The 18,347-nt window shown below is 41.4% G+C and overlaps 1 protein-coding gene across 1 annotated transcript in view; it reads left to right on the plus strand.

The window, feature by feature from the left end:
• The window catches only part of babam2 (BRISC and BRCA1 A complex member 2), an 86,874-nt gene extending 75,587 nt beyond the window's left edge, over nucleotides 1-11,287 (plus strand). Inside the window, exons 9-12 of the mRNA XM_061843116.1 lie at nucleotides 7,192-7,262; nucleotides 7,391-7,473; nucleotides 7,566-7,719; nucleotides 10,154-11,287. Of these exons, the coding sequence (XP_061699100.1) occupies nucleotides 7,192-7,262; nucleotides 7,391-7,473; nucleotides 7,566-7,719; nucleotides 10,154-10,217 (372 nt within the window). The 3' untranslated portion in view covers nucleotides 10,218-11,287. The remainder of the gene's footprint in view (nucleotides 1-7,191; nucleotides 7,263-7,390; nucleotides 7,474-7,565; nucleotides 7,720-10,153) is intronic.
• The last annotated feature ends 7,060 nt before the right edge of the window (nucleotides 11,288-18,347 follow it).

Raw genomic sequence — 18,347 nt, forward strand, 5'->3', positions numbered from 1 at the left:
CACAAAAGCACGTCATCTTTTTTCATGTATGCCTATCTCCTGCATCTTCCTCTCGAACACCACCTGCCCTCATGTCTTTCCTCACAACATCAATCAATCTTCTCTTTGGTCGTCCTCTCGTTCTTTTACCTGGCATCTCCATCTTCAGCACACTTCTACCACTCACTCTCTCACCTCTAAACATATCCAAACCATCGAAGTCTCCTCTCTTGAACCTTTTCTCCAAAAAATAACTAACTTTGAATGTCTCTCTAATGAGCTCATTTCTAATCCTATCCAACCTGCTCACTCCAACATTTTCATTTCTGACACCTCCAGCTCCAGTTCCTGTTGTCTCTTCAGTGCCCCCGTCTCTAATCCGTACATTATGGCCAGCCTCACCACTGTTTTGTAAACTTTGCCCTTCATCCTAGCAGAGACTCTTCTGTCACATAACACACCAGACACCTTCCATCAACTGTTCCAAGATGCTTGGACCCATTTCTTCACTTTCTTACCACACTCACCATTGCTCTGGCTTATTGACCCCAAGTATTTGAAGTTGTCCACCCTAGGTATATCTTCTCCCTGTTGCCTCACTCTTCCCCCTCCACCTTTCTCATTCACGCACATATATTCTATTTTACTTCGGCTAATCATCATTCCTCTCCTTTCCAGTGCATGCCTCCATCTTTCTAATTGTTCCTCCACCTGCTCCCTGCTTTCTCTGCAGATCACAGTGCTTTATTTTTAGGGCGAACAACTTTAACTTATTGGATAGACTTGCGGTCATATATCTCAAAAAGTGTATTTGACCCAAGTGAAAGTGAAATCGTCTTTAAACTGGATAATTCATTGTTTGATTAGATTTGGAATTATCTGTATTAAGATTAGCATTTATTGTTTTGAGATTGTTTCCATTTTAAAGGACTTTTGTAAATTTGCACCATCCATCCTCCCCTGCGATATGTCCCCTTCTAAACTTGCCTTCAACCAAATGTCCTGTTTTTTGATAACAGAAAAAAACATAATAAAAAGGCATCATTAGTGAAACAATTTCATTTTTTTCTCTTTACCCTTACTAGAGTCTGCGTCTGTCTTTTCTTACACTTCAAAGTTTTGGGCTCTGCCTCACTACAATTATTCCTCCATCCATCTTCCTAACCGCTTATCCTCACATTGCCAGATTGCTATCAACGTTTTATTGCTCAGTGAGCAGCTCAAAGGTAGTATCTGTCATTTGACTGTCTGTTGTGGTACCTTTTGGGTGCCAACTACCAGACACAAATTCCTTTTTTTTTACATATTTAAATATTATTATTCTGATTCTGAAATTCAGTTTGTTATATTTTGTCAAGCTTTAAATTTAACACCATCCTATTTCACCATTAAGTGTTAAAATGAAAGACTTTCTGTGGGGTACTACACGGTGCCGCAACCAGTTAGTGCATTTGCATCACAGTTCTGAGGACCAGGGTTCAAATCCCAGCCCTGCCTGTGTGCAGTTTGCATGTTCTCGCCATGCCCGTGTGGATTTTCTCCAGGCACTCCTGTTTCATCCAGCATCCAGAAATTATGCATTAATTGAAGACACAAAATTGCCCTAGGGTGTGATTATGTGAATGCGACTTATTTTTCTCTGTGTGCCCTGCAATTGTCAACCAACCAGTTCAAGGTGTACCTCAGCTCCTGCCTGAAGATAACTGGAATAGGCTCCTGCTCTTGAGAGGATAACCAGCTCGGAGAATGGATGTACTTTATGTGGTCAATATGGTAGAATTTTTTTTTTCAGTCCTCACCATAAATGGAACATACAGAGGGACAGAATTACTTTTCCAATAGGGCATTGTCATTGAAATTCAGGGTGTTATGTATAATGTGATTTGTGGCTATGCCCCGCGGGTAAGATCTGGCCAAGAGTTGAAAGAGAAACTCTGGAAGGAACTAGATGAAGTAGTTCTGAGCATCCCAGCCAGAGAGAGAGTTGTGATTGGTGCAGATTGTAATGGACATGTTGGTGAAGGAAACAGAGGTGATGAACAAGTGATGTGTAAATATGGCATCCAGGAAATTAACTTTGAAGGGCAGATGGTGGTGGACTTTGCAAAAAGGATGGAAATGGCTATAGTGAACACTTTTTTCCAGAAGAAGCAGGAAAATAGAGTGACCCACAAGAGTGGAGCTAGAAGCACACAGGTTGATTACATTTTGTGCAGACAACTTAATCTGAAGGAAGTTACTGACTGTAAGGTAGTGGTAGGGGAGAGTGTAGCTCGACACCATAGAATGGTGGTGTGTTGGATGACTCTGGTGGTGGTTAGGAAGATTAAGAAGACAATGGTAGAGCTGAGAACCATGTGGTGGAAGCTGAGAAAGGAAGAATGTTGTGCAGCCTTTCGGAAAGAGTTGAGACAGGCTCTCGATGGACAACAGGAGCTCCCGGAAGACTGGACGACTACAGCCAAGGTGATCAGAGAGACAGCCAGGAGAGTACTTGGTGTGTCTTCTGGTAGGAAAGGGGAAAAGGAGACTTGGTGGTGAAACTCCATAATACAGGAAGTCACACAAGGAATGAGATTATCGAAGTGGGACACTGAGAGGAGTGAGGAGAGGCGAAAGGAATACATTGAGACGACGTAGGGAAAAGGTAGAGGTGGCGAATGATATACAGGTATTTGTGGCCATGTACACTCGGTTGGACACGAAAGAAGCAAAGCAAATTTAGTGCTTTACATGAATAAAAGCATTCAAATACATAAAAACATTTGAAATAGTACAATTAAAATAGCTTTTAGTGCAAGAAATGGAAAAGTGGAAGTACTCTAAAGCGCATGAGAAATAAGAAGAGTTTTTAACCTGGTTTTGAAAACACACTCGGGGATGACGTCACCTCTATTGGCAACTTATTACATTTTTTTGCAGCATAATCCCTCAATGCTGATTCACCGTGTTTGCGTTGGACTCTCCACTCCATTATTAGACCTGAGTCAGTCGATATCAGAGCTCTACTGGGTTTGTATTCCATTAGCATTTCTTTCATGTATTCAGAATTTAAACCATTTAGTGTTATCTAAACCAGTAGCAGAACTTTAAAATCTATTCTCAAACTCATTGGAAGCCAGGGTAAAGACTTTACAATGGGAGTTAGTTGTAACTCTATTTATGAAATAAATCCGTTCCAGAAGTTGTTTCGTAACGTGAATTTTTCGTAAGTACTGAGGAAGCGCATTTTACATGTAAATAGCGTAATTTGTTCCAAGCCCCTGAACCCCTCCTCCGCACCAGAAATAAGCATTCAAAGAACATATTGTAAACATTTTTTTTTTTATTATGTTCATTTACCTTTGGCGTTGGGCAACTATGCAAAAAGAAGGGTGAGTGACAAGTAAAAGGCATCGTGGGGGACGGAGGAGGAGGCAAACTTTGACAGCTGAGAGAAAACTTACGTATTAACATATGCACACACACGACTTAATTCCACTCGAGTTTCTCCGGGCCCATAGTGAAAAAAGATGAATTAAAAAAAAGTTGTACTTTTCCAACATGCATTAACTTGTCACAGTGTGTGACAACACAAGTGTGATTCAGTGACAGTCAAGTGTTCTAGGGAAACGTAAAGCATCATGGGTAATTATTGACGTGCCTCCTAGCCAATAGGATGCCAGGAAGATTCTACAGCGATAACCAATAGGAGAGGAGCTCTATCACGCTACACAAAGAAAAATATAGGATATTTACGTTGAGTGAAATTTGGGGGAATCCAGCAGCTATTTTTTCCTTTCGTATCCTCAATTTTCTTCATAACTAGAGACAATATTTTTCCGAGCATCTCCACCTTTCCTGAGTCAGCATTCAATGTTATATCATTTAGCACTGTGACAAGAGTAGATTCTGTGCTGTGATAGGTTCGGAAACCTGATTGGAATTTGTCAAAAAGTCCATTTAAATCCAAGAAATTGCTGAGTTGATTAAAAATAACTTTCTCAACAATATTGGCTATAAAAGAGAGATTAGCGATGGGTCTGTAGTTTGCTATCACAGAAGCGTCCTGTGTGCTGCTTTTTTAGAAGAGGCATAGCAGTTGCAGAAGGAGAAAAGGATCTCTATAGGTTGGACAGATAAAGTAAAGAGATGGGAAGGTTGTGAAGACGGTGATTAAGGATAGAGAATTGGTGGAATTAGGATCGACTGTCCTTCCACGGAAAACAACATTTTACGCCAATGCTTGACTACAGTAAATATACCATACCATGCCACCCCTCACGCTGCGCTAAATTCCGCTGACCACCGCCTAATCTACTTATCCCTTTGTTTAGGCTAGTACTGAACGAATCAGTACTGTTTACCTCCATCACGATTTACTTTGGTGCTGCCACAAAAAAGAACAAACTCCGACCCCAACCGACAATTAAAACTCCTGAAAGAATTGTCGCAACCACCCTACCCACCTTTGAGGAATTGCACGCGAACCGAAATCGCCTTGGGCCCTCCTCACCCTGGTCACCAAATCTTCCAGGTCCTTCTCTCAGTTAGGCGCTACTAAACATCCATCCATCCATTCATCGATTTTCTGGGCCATATACACGCAAAGGCCTGGGAGTGCTGGAACCAATCCCAGCTATCATTGGGGAGGAGGCAGTGTACACCCTGAACTGGTTGCCAGCCAATCACAGGGCATACAGAGACAAACAACACTCACTCTCACAATCACACCTAGGAGTAATTTAGAGGGGCAGTAGAACAGGTGGAGGTGTGACAGAAGAACTTAAGATGGCGGTAGGGACTGCATCAGGGATCAGCCCTGAGCCCCTTCCTGTTTGCTGTAGTAATGGATAGGCTGACAGATGAGGTTATGGTCAGCATGCTATAGCATTTCAGGAAACGTTGGTAGTCCCCCATGGTCGCTGGGATAGCGCCCGAAGAGCGTTGTTTGAACGCTAGTGAACAGAGAACGTCAGTCTGGAAAAAAAGTTTTGAACATGCACAAAAGTTCTCACCAAGACGAGCATTCATCAACGTTTAATTTTAAACGCTGCAGAATGTTCAAGAACGTTCGTGGAACGTTTTACTAACGTTCGCCGAGCGTTGCACTCGTTTGGCTATCATCAGTCAGTCGTTACTGTAGCGTTACTTGGTTGTTACTTAATCGTTTGCTTTGCAGTGAACGACTCACTGGCGACCTGTCAACGACCACTGAACAAGCGCACAGCGCGTAACTAAAGTCAAACGAACGTCCCTTGGCGTCCATTGAGCGTCATTCGAGGGTTTCCCGAACGTTCATGCATATGAGTATATAAACCGATGCTTTGCATTCTTACTTGCAACGCTAATTGCCGAAGTCCGCACCCCATCTTTTTTTCGTCAAGGCGTCATGATGCTGACTGTTCAAACTCACAAGAACAACTGAAGTGAGTATGAAATTTCCAACATTTTCGTTCCCATTCCACTATAAAAATTACACGCCAGCAAAACGCTATTCTGTCGTTATTAACCCGTTTAGTAACACGCTCAACATGCTAACGTTGACAAATCACTCGCTGCGCGCCAATGACACGTTAGCACATGCTAATGGTTTTTAGGGGTATCTTATTTGGTCGCTGTTACACGCTTCTCGTGCGTTAGACACGTTAATTCATGCGTTAGACACACACCAGATGTGTCATCCGCGTTTGAGAACGCTGAAAAATAGAACGATTGAAATGTTCAGAGAACGTTGACCAAAACGTCATGATGTGACTGGGCCATCAGACTGGAATCCCCTTTGACCATGATGTTCGCAGATGACATTGTGATCTGCAGTGAAAGCAGGGAGCCGGTGGAGGAACAAGTAGAAAGATGGAGGCATCCAGTGGAAAGTTTAGGAATGAAGATTAGCCAAAGTAAAACAGAATATATGTGCGTGAATGAGGGTTACATTTAGGGTTAGAGAGGTCGAGGGGGAAGAGTGAGGCTCCAGGGAGAAGCAATAGTGAGGGTGGACGACTTCAAATACCTGGGGTCAACAATCCAGCGCAATCGTGAGTGTGGTAAGGAAGTGAAGAAACAGGTCCAAGTGGGTTGGAACAGCTGGCAGAAGGTGGCTGGTGTGTTATGTGACAGAAGAGTCTGTTTTAGGATAAAGGGCAAAATTGATAAAACAATGGTGAGGCCGGCCATGATGTACGGGTTAGAAACGGTGGCACTGAAGAGACAACAACGAGCAGAGGTGGCAGTAGTGAAGATGTTGAGGTTCTCTCTCGGAGTGAGCAGGTTGGATAGGATTAGAAATGAGCTCATTAGAGAGACAGCCAACGTTAGATGTTTTGGAGACAAAGTTCAAGAGAGCAGACTTCAATGGTTTAGATATGTCCAAAGAGTGAGTATATTGGTAGACGGGTGCTGAGGATGGAGCTGCCAGGCAAAAGTATGAGAGGAAGACCAAAGAGAAAATTGATGGATGTTGTGAGGGAAGACATGAGGGCAGTTGGTGATAAAGAGGAAGATGCAGGAGATAGGCTTCCATGGAAAAAGATGAGGTTCTGTAGCGACCTCTCATGAGACAATCCAAAAGGAAAAGATGATTGTCAAAACCATTACTAAAAAAAGCACAAAAATGTCATGGTACTTTAGATTTGCAAGTCACCTGGCATTCAACAGAAAGGAGCCATTACAGTCTTTACCCCTGTTAATATTTCTCCCAGCCACACATCGTTGACATTCTGGGCAGGTTCACTCTGAATGCCTGAATATATGAATGTATTTTTCTTTTAGACTTTACACAATGGCCCAAAGGTTTTTTGTTGTAAGGTCCTCATTATAGATGCCCTTGAAATGCCTATATGAAATTTAACACAAACATTAAGCATATCCCAGAACGTCATAAACTGTTATGACTGAATGTGAAAATCCATTTAAGTTAAAGTCAAACGTGATTGGGCTAATTGAAGAATCTTAATTGTCCATAGGTGCGGTTCGGAATGTGAATTTTGTTTGTCATTGTGTGTGCTGCGATTTACTGGCGACCAGTTTAGGGAGTACCCACCTTCCTGCCCAAATTCAAATTGATATGCTACAGCCCAATCCAATGAGGATAATTACAGAATTAATTTGTCGCCATTGATCAATAACCTATAATAACCTCAATGTAATATGATTACCCCTGTAGAGCTAGCTCTAATCATCTAGTGGTGCTGTTTTTCACTTCAAGTAATCCCCTTGTTTTGTTCTGTTAAGGTGCAGTATGTCATCCAAGGCTATCACAAGAGGCGGGAGTACATTGCTGCATTCCTCAGCCACTTTGGAATGTGAGTTCACAAAAGAGGATCACGTCCTCTACTCAAGGCTTCAGTGGCTATTCATTTGTCGCTGCCTCTAATCTTTTACGAAACTTCATAGTGTATATATAATCAGTGCGTGTGTGTGTGTGTTGCAGGGGAGTGGTGGAGTATGATGCCGAGGGATTTACAAAGCTTACCCTTCTACTCATGTGGAAAGACTTTTGTTTCCTAGTACATGGTAAAAACCACCATCCTATTGTGAAGCTATGATACCAACAGAATAGTACTTTATCATCAACTCCCTCATTGTGTTCTTCTTCTCCTTTGTAGTGGATCTCCCATTGTACTTCCCTAGAGACCAGCCCACCCTCACTTTCCAGTCCGTGTACCACTTCACCAGCAGCGGGCAGCTTTATTCTCAAGTGCAGAAGTCGTATCCTTACAGCCCACGTTGGGATGGTAATGAAATGGCCAAGAGGGCAAAGTAAGGACAAAAGTTATTGCGTTTGTTGTTCAAACTCAAGGCCTAGTGGACAATCTCCACAAGAAAATGAAGCATTGTCTTTTTGTCGATGCACTTTGCATAATGGATGTCTGAGTGAGAACATGAATTTACTGTAAATTCTACAACTTTTAACATCATTGAAAGTTATTTACAAATATAATTGTTATAGTTCTACATTCAGTTTCTGTACATTAATAAGTTAGCAGTTGGAAGAAGAGGAAGTCAGCACCCCTCCGATTGAAATTAATACTAAACCTCAACACTTCTGTTGACTTTTGACTTTATTCTCAGCTCATCCAATTTACCGTCAAGAGATGTTGGCAACAGGGGAGTTAGCAGTAATTAGGTAGCCATAGCCTTAAACTTAGCAGCATATACTGTAGCTACTCTTCAGAAGCACTAGTGCTGCTCGTAGGAGGTTAACACGTTTCCTGCAACATACACCAGGTTGCTGAGGTAACCAGCTGCGGTTGGTAGGTCCCAGCCAGCATAACATGTAACATGAAAGCTGAAGTGTGGGCTTTTCTCGAAAGACACTTCATGGTCATGTGCCACAATACTGTTGTGCTTTTTTTTTTTTTTTTTTTTAGAAGGCCTGGCTTTACTCGGTGATAGGGTTTTATGAATCAGTTATTAACCAGCAACACCAAAAGAACGTTCTTTTGGAAAGCTGTTTACTGTAGTGTCCTTTTAATGGTACAGTCATATTTTCAGACATTTGTAAGCATTTGAAAAGCTCTGAAAGTGTTTTTGAGAACATAGTTGTTGGTATATTCATGGTTTAAAAAGGTTTCTATATTTTTCCCAGGTCCTTACCTCTTATAAGATAATACATACATTTATTAATGTAACAAATAATAGTCATACTTTATTATTTTACTTTCACACATTTTTTTTCCCCCAGACTGCCACACAGCTTTGAAATCATGTCCACGACGTCTCCAATCACGGAATTACAGTCTTGGATAATCCATTCAGTAATTAAATGGGCAGACATCTTCCAGTCTATTGTCTTCTAATTATCATCCACTAAACCACAAATGCATGATGATGCGGCTGTCTTAAATTGTGTCCAAGATACACTTCAAAAGAAAACTATTACTCTGTGACACCAACATGAATGTTGCTGTCCAGAATGGTCTCCCCATCCATCCATTTTCTATACTGCTTAGCCTCACTAGGGTTGCTGATGTGCTGGAGCCTATCCCGGCTATCTTTGGGCAAACAGCGGAGTAAATCCTGAACTGGTCACTCGCCAATCGGAGGGCAATTTCAATGCACTTTTTTTATTCTAATGCATAGGTGTCAAACTCATTTGGCCCATGGTGTAATTATATTTGGCCCGCAAGGCAATTTCAAATTAATATTAGAGCTGGTCCGCCGGTATTACAAGTATTACACATTTATTTGGTTCCATATTAAAAAGTTCATTTGTTCAAGCTTGGCCCGCGGCTTTGTTCAATTTAAAATTTTGGCCCACTGTGATTTTGAGTTTGACACCCCTGTTCTAATGTGTCCTCTATAAATATAGAAACCCTCTTAAATCTGTTGACCAAATATAGTCATTTTTAGAGTAGCATCAGTTATTTCCAAAAATTCCCTACTCGTGGTTTGACTGAGTTCCTATCCTCCGAATCCGAATCGAAAAACAAAATCAGTGAATCTTGAGTCCAATCAATGTGATGAGAATGAAAATGTTAGTTCAGGGACAAAGCCTCGTACGAGAGAGCTCCCAGAATAGCTACAGTTGAGATTTGCTTGCTTGCATGAATTTGGTTACAAACGTATCTCTAAAAGTTATGGTATTCATCAGTCATTTGTTGCAAGTTGTCAATTAATGAAAGAAGTTAGCACTGGGAGTGGAGCAAAATCTCTGGCACATCCCAACATGGGAAGTGGACAAAGCTACGATAATGCAAACGTTAAACAAGTGCAGATTTCATTAGAGGACACCACAGCGGAAGAAACAGCTGTCCCCAAAACCATCAATATTGCTTAAATGAAATGTTTTGGAAAGCAAGATTGTCCAAAATTCATTTTGATTGTGCAGGTCTGATCTGTAATGATAGGAAATGCTTGGTTGAATTTATTTTTGCCAAAGGAGGTTCAACCAATGATTTAATCCTAAGGTTCACAGACTTTTTTTTTTTTTCACCCTTCACAGTGATTTAAACATCTTTGCAATAACAAGATGGAAACAAGAAATGGTTTGTGGTATTAGTTGACGAAAACTGTCGATTATTGTGACTTAAATGAAGATCAAATCTCAATTTGTAAAACCAATTTACCCAGTACAACCATGAACCAATGATCGTGTCACACAGGCTTCGTTTTGATTATTGAAACACACAATTGGATATTTTATATGCAACGATCTTACACAATCATTCCTCTTCCTCCCTCTCGTCCCCAGGGTTTATTTAAAGACCTTCATCCCACAATTCCAAGAAGGGGCCTTTGCCAACGGAAAACAATAGTTCCCTGCAGCTTTTATTGACATGCCTGTGGTCCTGTGAATGTGTCGGTACATGCCATTGCATACCTGTGTGCATGCACGAACTGCCACATGGAGAGGGGGGAAAAAAATCACGTCGCATCCTATTCCACAAATGTGCTGGACATGCTGTGCTAAAATCTCTAATTTCTCACATTTTTTTTCAGCACATCCACCATTAAAAAAAAGAACCCCCAAAAATCTCAGATTTCGACTAATTATAGTGAGTTACCTACCTACTAAATTCTCATGAGAAAAGACTTTGCAGACTATTTTGTGTAACGTTTCTACCCATTATTACTAGATTGTCAGTGAACAAAACTGTAAATGTTCTGACTTTTCCACAAGGGCTAAGACTACCTTTTGCATTGACGTAGATTACGTTGTCCAAGCACTGCTCATACTACAGGTAAACAAACTCATGTTCTGCTAAGTTCAGGATGAGATGACACTGTGGGATCATACTGACAGGTTCCTGCTGGTCGAATACGAAAATGGCTGTTTGCTGTGAAGAGAAATTTTCACAGGAACATCTGTGATGGTCTGTACTTCAGCGTCTCACCTCTCTTGCTCACAATAACTTACATTTTATGATGACATCTTATAATAATGCCCAAAAGTGATGTGACAGACTGAACAAAGTTGCTATAGTGGTTGAGAAAATATATTGTTTCACTTCATTCTAAAGATATCTGATGGTGTTGAGTTTAGTTCTCCAGTTTAGTTTTAGTTCCACACAAAATGCATCTATTCATGGATCCTCAAAGTTGTTTGCACAAAGTTTAAGCCAGAAATTAGTCCAAACTGTAATTGATCTATAATATGACAAAGACTTGTACAGTGTATTCAAGACTTCGGTCCATATAATGCAGTTGCAGGTATCGACATCGAGTGTTCAAACTTTGTTGCATAATCGTCATTGACAGAGCTTTAGGGACAATACTTACTTTCTTAATTCAGTATCTTACTGACACATTCACACTATCAGCGGTTACAGTTTGATGTGCTTATTTGTAAAAATGTATATTCATTAAAGAAAAAAATTACACCTGATACTGTGTCAAGTTCTCCTTGATTGCTCCTCTTACCATAAAATCTCAACTATTGAGCCCACTGGTTTATAAGGTGCACACATTATACATAGACATGAGATAAAACACAAACTGCCAACCTTACAATTGGAAATATACACATGTGGTGACAAGACAAAGAAATATCAAACCAAAAATACTGCTAGTGAGACAGAAATAAATTTGAACTTTACACCATGAATTGCAGTCCTCACAAACTTTCAGGAGTCTAGTTTTTAATATTTGACTCTGGTTGACTAAAATAGCTGATGTCAAATTAAAACTACAAACGTTTTGACATTATTCAAAGTTGACTGGATTCAGTTTCTTGTACACTGCAGCAATTTTATGTTGACCAGGAACTCCACACAGGGTGCCACGAGAGATTTTGAGGCCTCAGAGCTCTCCTGACTTTGTATGCATATCAGAGTGTAATAATGGGACAGCGTTTAGTGTCATAGCCCCCCCTCAAAGGTTCGCACTGCCCGTTCGCCACCTCGCCAATGGCTAATTGAAACAGGAAATGGGGAAGCAAATGTTGCCCATGTTCGCCACGCTACGGAATCACAATTGCCTGCATTAAAACTCAAAGGCCCTTCCAGATGAGGTCGTGAGCGCTCTCATTCTGCCTTGTGTGAACAGTGTTCATGCTTTGGTTTTTTTCCCCCTTCACTTCGTAAAATACAGGCGCAATAGGGAAAACGATCCAATGCTGCTTTCCGCTGAATTGAAGTATGCATATTTGTTACCGCGTAATGTTGATGGTCAATGTGTCTTGCAATTCACATTATTTCTTGCATATAGCCAACTGCCCTCATCAATGGGCAAGATGCTAGTCCCTCATTGGTTATCATGATTAGTGGCCACGGCACTGGCCCAAACCAGGGCTGTACAGGGCGACCTCGTCCTTTGGGGGCTCACGGTCTACATATTGTCAACCCCTCCCCCCACCAGACACTTATCTCACGTCCACCACTATGTCCTGCTTTTGAAATGTTACAATTATCTGACAGCTACACCCAGCCTACTAATATTGACCACCAAAAAGTTTGAGCTTGAGAAAATTCCACTTGAAGTCCTGAAGTTCCTTCTTGAAGATGATTAAATAAGTGAATTAATTTAACATTTGCTGTAATTCATAAGAAGCTTACCGTTTACTATAATTGACCATTTCTCACACTTTTACTGTATCCTCACATTCTTGGCGATGAAGTGTCCACGTTTTACTCAGCTGACACTGACAGCAGTGCTACTGCTACTTACAAGAACATCATTGTACAGTATTACATGTTTATACGGCAAAAGAAATCAGTCAACATTCTAATGTGATTGGAGGTTTTTATTTTTACAATTTAATTGTGAAATATTTTTTCTTCATATCAATTCATCATAACATTTAGGCCTGGCTCATAGGAAAGTTATTTGTTGGTTATATCCAACCTTGTGTTGGTCATAATATAGAAAAAAGCATTTCTTGTCTTTAATGAATAATGGTTAAGAATACTTCCTCCCTCCCTCCCAAAAAATTGCAATCACAATATTAGTTTGAAGTGCAACCAGACTCATTTTCATGTTTTGCTTCTAAATACATTAAATACTGTATGTTTGAAGGTAATTGCCGGAAAGGTGTTAAGACGGTGAACAATATAGTGCTGATTTGTTGAGATATGGCTTGAAATGCTTTTTCACCAAAACTTTCCAGATTTTTATCGCCAGGAGTAAAAACTAGTCCCGTGATGTCACGAGGCTGGGGAGTTATACCCCAATTATATAAACACCAAGCCGCCTTATTACTTGCAGTGGCCATTCAGTGGAATTGTACTTCCATGTTTATGAATAACTTCACCGAGTTCCACCACTATGGCAGGCAATTGGCCATAAAAATATGCCCACAATTTAGAGAAAAAAAAAATTCCCTGATGTAAAGTAATGTGTTTTGTATTTGGGCAATGTGTCTTGCCGTCTGGCCCCCATGCACATTGTGTTGCAAGACAGCGACCAAATGGATAAGATCTGCCGGATTGCCAATGATAAGAAAAGCCGCTGGAGGTCCAATACTACAGCATCAAAAATTAATTTGGGGGGGACCGTAGAGCGTCACGCCGCTTATGCCGCACACCATTCAGCAGCAACAAAAAGTGTGTTCTCTGTTAAATTTTAATGTAGGAAAAATTGTCTTGCCAGCATGCTTTTACGGTCATTGTGCCAGGCTGCTTCTGTGAAGCCCAAGGCTCAAAATTGAGTTTCTCGGTCGCTGGAAACGAGCCGTGTGATAAGGAAGGTGGTACGTGTATTTGATGGACTTGAAAACTGGGATTATCCGGACTCTCAGCAACACGTTGTGAGAACGTTTCAATTCAGGAATGTTTTGAAGCCTGATTTCACATACTTTGGAGTTTTTAAATTCATTCAGTCATTGTTAGCCTTGTTAAGACTCTTCTGTGTGATATATATTTACTTTTTTCCTGCTGTTTGGTAGTCCTTTCAAAGCACTCCCACCCACATAATGTTCAGCCCTACTGATCAATGACCAGAGTGGTATATTCTTATCATCTTTCCAACAACAACTGGCTAAGCATGCCTAATGGGTTAGCTAGATACTGCAAACACGTTACGTTGTGGCTAATTACACACAAGTGTGGGTAGGAGATTTTTACTATATTGTTCAGCCACATTGGCTGAACAGGTTTCATGACCCAGTGCCAATCAAGCCCCTGTCTCTGAAGCGTACTTCCTTATTGCTTTGGACAACACAATTTGCTACTTTAAAGTTCACAAGATAAATGTTGTCAGTGTCTGTAGAGCTCGTGCACCTATGTCATAAAATCACATGAGTTTTGTTTACGTCGCCATATTGCCAGTCAAACAAAGCATTGTTGCAAGTTAATTCTCTTGAGACAAAACAAAAATATGTCTTGTAGCACGACACCCAGAGTTTTGTGCGATACATTTAGAAGGTGATAATAAACGAAGGTACGATCAAAAATTATTGAAAATTGAAAAAAAAGGGCATAGAGGGCCCATATTTAATGGCGAAGTCGATGTGTTCACTGATAAGAAATTGGACTGTTAACCCACTTCCGCTTGTCTTGGACAACTGAATCTACACATGTATCTGGTGAGTAAGTCGTCGACATTTACACACAAGAGTTTGACAGCGTATAAAATTCTGGACATATACAAATACTGTGTTGCTGGATCTGTTCTCAATCAAGTATAAATCCCACATAGTGATGGACCCACTCAGACTTTTCAATACAAATACTGTACCAATATTTAAATAAATGACTCCTGGTTTTACACAAACTCTCATTCCTTACCGATGATTATTAAAAAAAAGAAGACAGGGAGATGGGTCCTCCGTACACAGAAGTGTATCGCTGCCACACATAATAAACCTTCGTAAACCTCTCTGCGACAGACAGTTTTTCTTTTTTTAAATAGGGATTGTTCTCAAATGGGTCAACTTGTCATTATAAATACTTCTTGATAATTTGAGATTAAGAATAATTCCTACCTGAAGTGAAGTGATCGCAACATAGGCGTGTGTATTTGGTTGGGCACCATCCATCTTGTTTAATTACTGTAATCCATCAATTTTTTTCTCGTCTTTTCATCTGGTATTCTATAGAATGATCTCTTTGAAGAACTGTCTGGTCTGTTGTGACAACCAATACAAGAGGTCTCAGGCATTGTGAAAAATCTGCTACGGTTAAATGACTCCTGCACTGCAGAGCAGCTTTGTTTGATTGGCAATATGGCGCCGTGAAAACGGTGACGTCATGTGCACGATCTCTATATTGGTGGGTTTTTTTTTTCTTTTTGTAATGTATTATTTGTATTGTTAAAGAATATTGCCAGTATTCAGTAATTCAGGGCTTTTGTTTTCACTGAGGTCATTATCCAATAGTTTTAAGCAGTTTCCATACCTGCTGTCATAAAACTGTAAAAGTTGCTTCCCCCCTTTGGACTCCTTTTGGTCATTCTTCAAGTGATCAGTCAGAAGCAGCACATTCTCCGGTGAGATAAATATAATACAATATCTTGAGGTCTTGTTCATGAGTGAGGGACGAATGGGGCGGGAGATCGACAAATGGATCAGTCCAGTGTATGCAATGATGCGGACTTATTATCGGTCTGTTGTGGTAAAGAGGGAGCTAAGTCGAAAGGTAAAGCTCTCAATTTACCAGTCGATCTACGTTCCCACCCTCACCTATGGCCACGAGCTGTGGGCCGTGACCGAAAGAACAAGATCCCGGATACAAGCAGCCGAAATGAGTTTCCTCCACAGGGTGTCCGGGCTCTCTCTTAGAGATAGGGTGAGAAGCTCGGTCATCCGAGAGGGGCTCAGTGTCGAGCCGCTGCTAATTCGCATTGAGACGAGACAGATGAGGTGATTGGCGCATCTGATTCGGATGCCTCCTGGACGTTTCCCTGGTGAGGTGTTCCTGGCACATCTCACCGGAAAGAGACCCCGAGGAAAAGCCTCGGGATCCCTCCGGAAGAGCTGGAAGAAGTGGCTGGGGAAAGGGAAGTCTGGGTATCCCTGCTGAAGCTACTTCCCCTGTGACCCGACCCGGAAAAGCGGTAGAATATGGACTGATGGATGAATACATATTACTGTATTTATTAATTTACAATCCACTTTTTTTTTTACCATTTTTGTTCACACATAAATACCTTGCTTCCAGTTGTGTGAAGGTATATTTCGGTGTGTCCACTTAAATCCACCAACATGGGTGAGGGGCTGCTCTTTTCAAGCCCTCAAGTGCATTTGTTTAATAAGGAGACACGGTGCAGCGGTTGTGTGTGAGTGTGTGTGTGTGTATATGTGTGCTTGCTTGTTTTCGTCATTAAATATGAGGGTCATTGTTAGGGGCCCTTCCTGTCCTGAGGCACAGCCTTTTGCTATATTTATTGTTGGTAATGCAGCAACTGTCAAGTCTAATTGAGAACTATAAGATGAATGTTTCTGGGGCATTTAATAGCATCAAGGCTCTTAATAAAATAATTAAAAAGCAAGATTCTTTTTGTCTTTTTTTTTTTTAACTGCCCCGCTCCATGTTTCTTGCTGTAACCTTTGCTGACCCGCTTGCAAAACATTGCATTTGTCAGCCGAGGAAAAAGCTGCTCTCATTTTTCGGAGAGTTGGCTTCGCCGAGGGGTGGGGTTCAGAGGGGGGTCAGAAGGATGGGTGGGATGTTTAAAGAGTAGTTCAACTTGACAGTCAACTTTAGATGTTACGAATCCTTTAGCGTCTGATTTGCAATACTGATGGTTTTAATAAAGTCCAGAACCTGAAGTCAATCCAGGGTTTATGTTGGATGAAATATCAGAGGAGTGATTCAGGCTTCAACATTTCTTTGACTACAGACTGACATTGCGCTGAGAGAAGTTCATTGACCTAGTTTGTTTCTTGGGGGGGGGGGGGGGTGGCGGATTTGTCTTTTTAAAGTTCATCACTGAGTTTGATGTTCAACCAAGGTGGCATAATCCCTTTAAGAAACTAAGTAAACAATCCCCTGCAAAGTGTCTTTAATTATGTCACCTTTGCGACGCTTAAGTCACATTTACTTAGCCTTCCTATTTGGAACGCGGATCATCTTTTTCTACAAATTAACATGGCTTCATCTGCTGTAATGATCCTGTGGAGGTGATGCAAAAGTTACCTTTTGAAGATGCCTCTCAGCACCTCCTGGATCGCAGTGCAGAGGTCTGCCAGCCCTCCCATCTAATACGCCACAAATCCACTAATCCAGGCGCTTTTAACAGATCTCAATGGCAGTCGGCTGGAATCATTAAAGGCTGGAATAATTAACTTGGGATCTTTGGATGCGGCCTGATTAGATTGATGAGTGTGTGTGTGTGTGTGTGTGGTGTGTGTGTGTGTGTGTGTGCGCGCGTGCGTGCGGGTGTGGTTGTGTGTGGTCTGGCAGATTTCACGCTTTGTTGGCCCAATAGACACAATTTGAGATGCAGCGGAGGATGCAATGGTCATTTTCCCCCTTGTAGGGTGATTGGGTGATTTTGCCCCGTTTTTTGCCTGGCTTGGGGCGTCTTCGCCTTCTGCTACATAGCTCGAGGTGAGAAGGCTTTTATGCTGGTGGACTGACACTTGAGCTAACCACAGCTCCACTTAATTAATGAGTGATGGTTTGCACCCCAGAAGCAGGTGTTCTTATTGCTCAAGGGAGCTGGCGAACATGCATATTAGCATGACATGAATTTTAAGTGCACTGGTGACAGCGCTCTAAGCGGCTAGCTTGGAGGCAATAAGGACCTGCCAGCCTGGAGTAGTGACAAGTGTGTGAAACAGGATCACTTAAAGCTCAGGAATGAGTATGGTTCTGTGCAATAGTCAACTGTTGGCATCACTCACCCCCGCTTCACCTCCAAATTGGGCTTCTGGGGCCTGTTCCGTGACACTGCTCAACCTGCAGTTAGCTACAAGTAAGTAAAAATAATCTAGCGGGTGGTTGACATGGCAGCCTCACATTTCTGAGGTTCCCATGACTGACTAACTGCTAAAGACAAATTCCTCGTGTGTTGTTGCAGAGAAGAAAATAAGTATTTGAACACCTTGCTATATTGCAAGTTCTCCCACTTAGAAATCATGGGGGGTCTGAAATTTTCATTGTAAGTGTATGTCCATTGTGAGTGAAATAATCTAAAAAGAAAAATCCAGAAATCACAATGTATGATTTTTAAATGATTTATTTGTGTGATACAGCTGCAAATAAGTGTTTCAACACCTGTCCATCAGCTAGAATTCTGACCCTGTTGGTCCGCCCTTAAAAGTCCACCTCCACTCCATGTGTTATCTTGAATCAGATGCACCTATGTGAGGTTGTTAGCTGCATAAAGACACCTGTCCACCCCATACAATCAGTGAGACTCAAACTTGAAGCATGGCCAAGACCATAGAGGTGTCCAAAGACGTTGAAGCATGGCCAAGACCATAGAGCTGTCCAAAGACGCCAGAGACAAAATTGTACAACTCCACCTGGCTGGAAAGGGCTACGGAGAAATTGCCCAGCAGCTTG

The sequence above is a fragment of the Syngnathoides biaculeatus genome, chromosome 15, assembly GCF_019802595.1.
Source record: "Syngnathoides biaculeatus isolate LvHL_M chromosome 15, ASM1980259v1, whole genome shotgun sequence".
Lineage (NCBI taxonomy): Eukaryota > Metazoa > Chordata > Actinopteri > Syngnathiformes > Syngnathidae > Syngnathoides > Syngnathoides biaculeatus.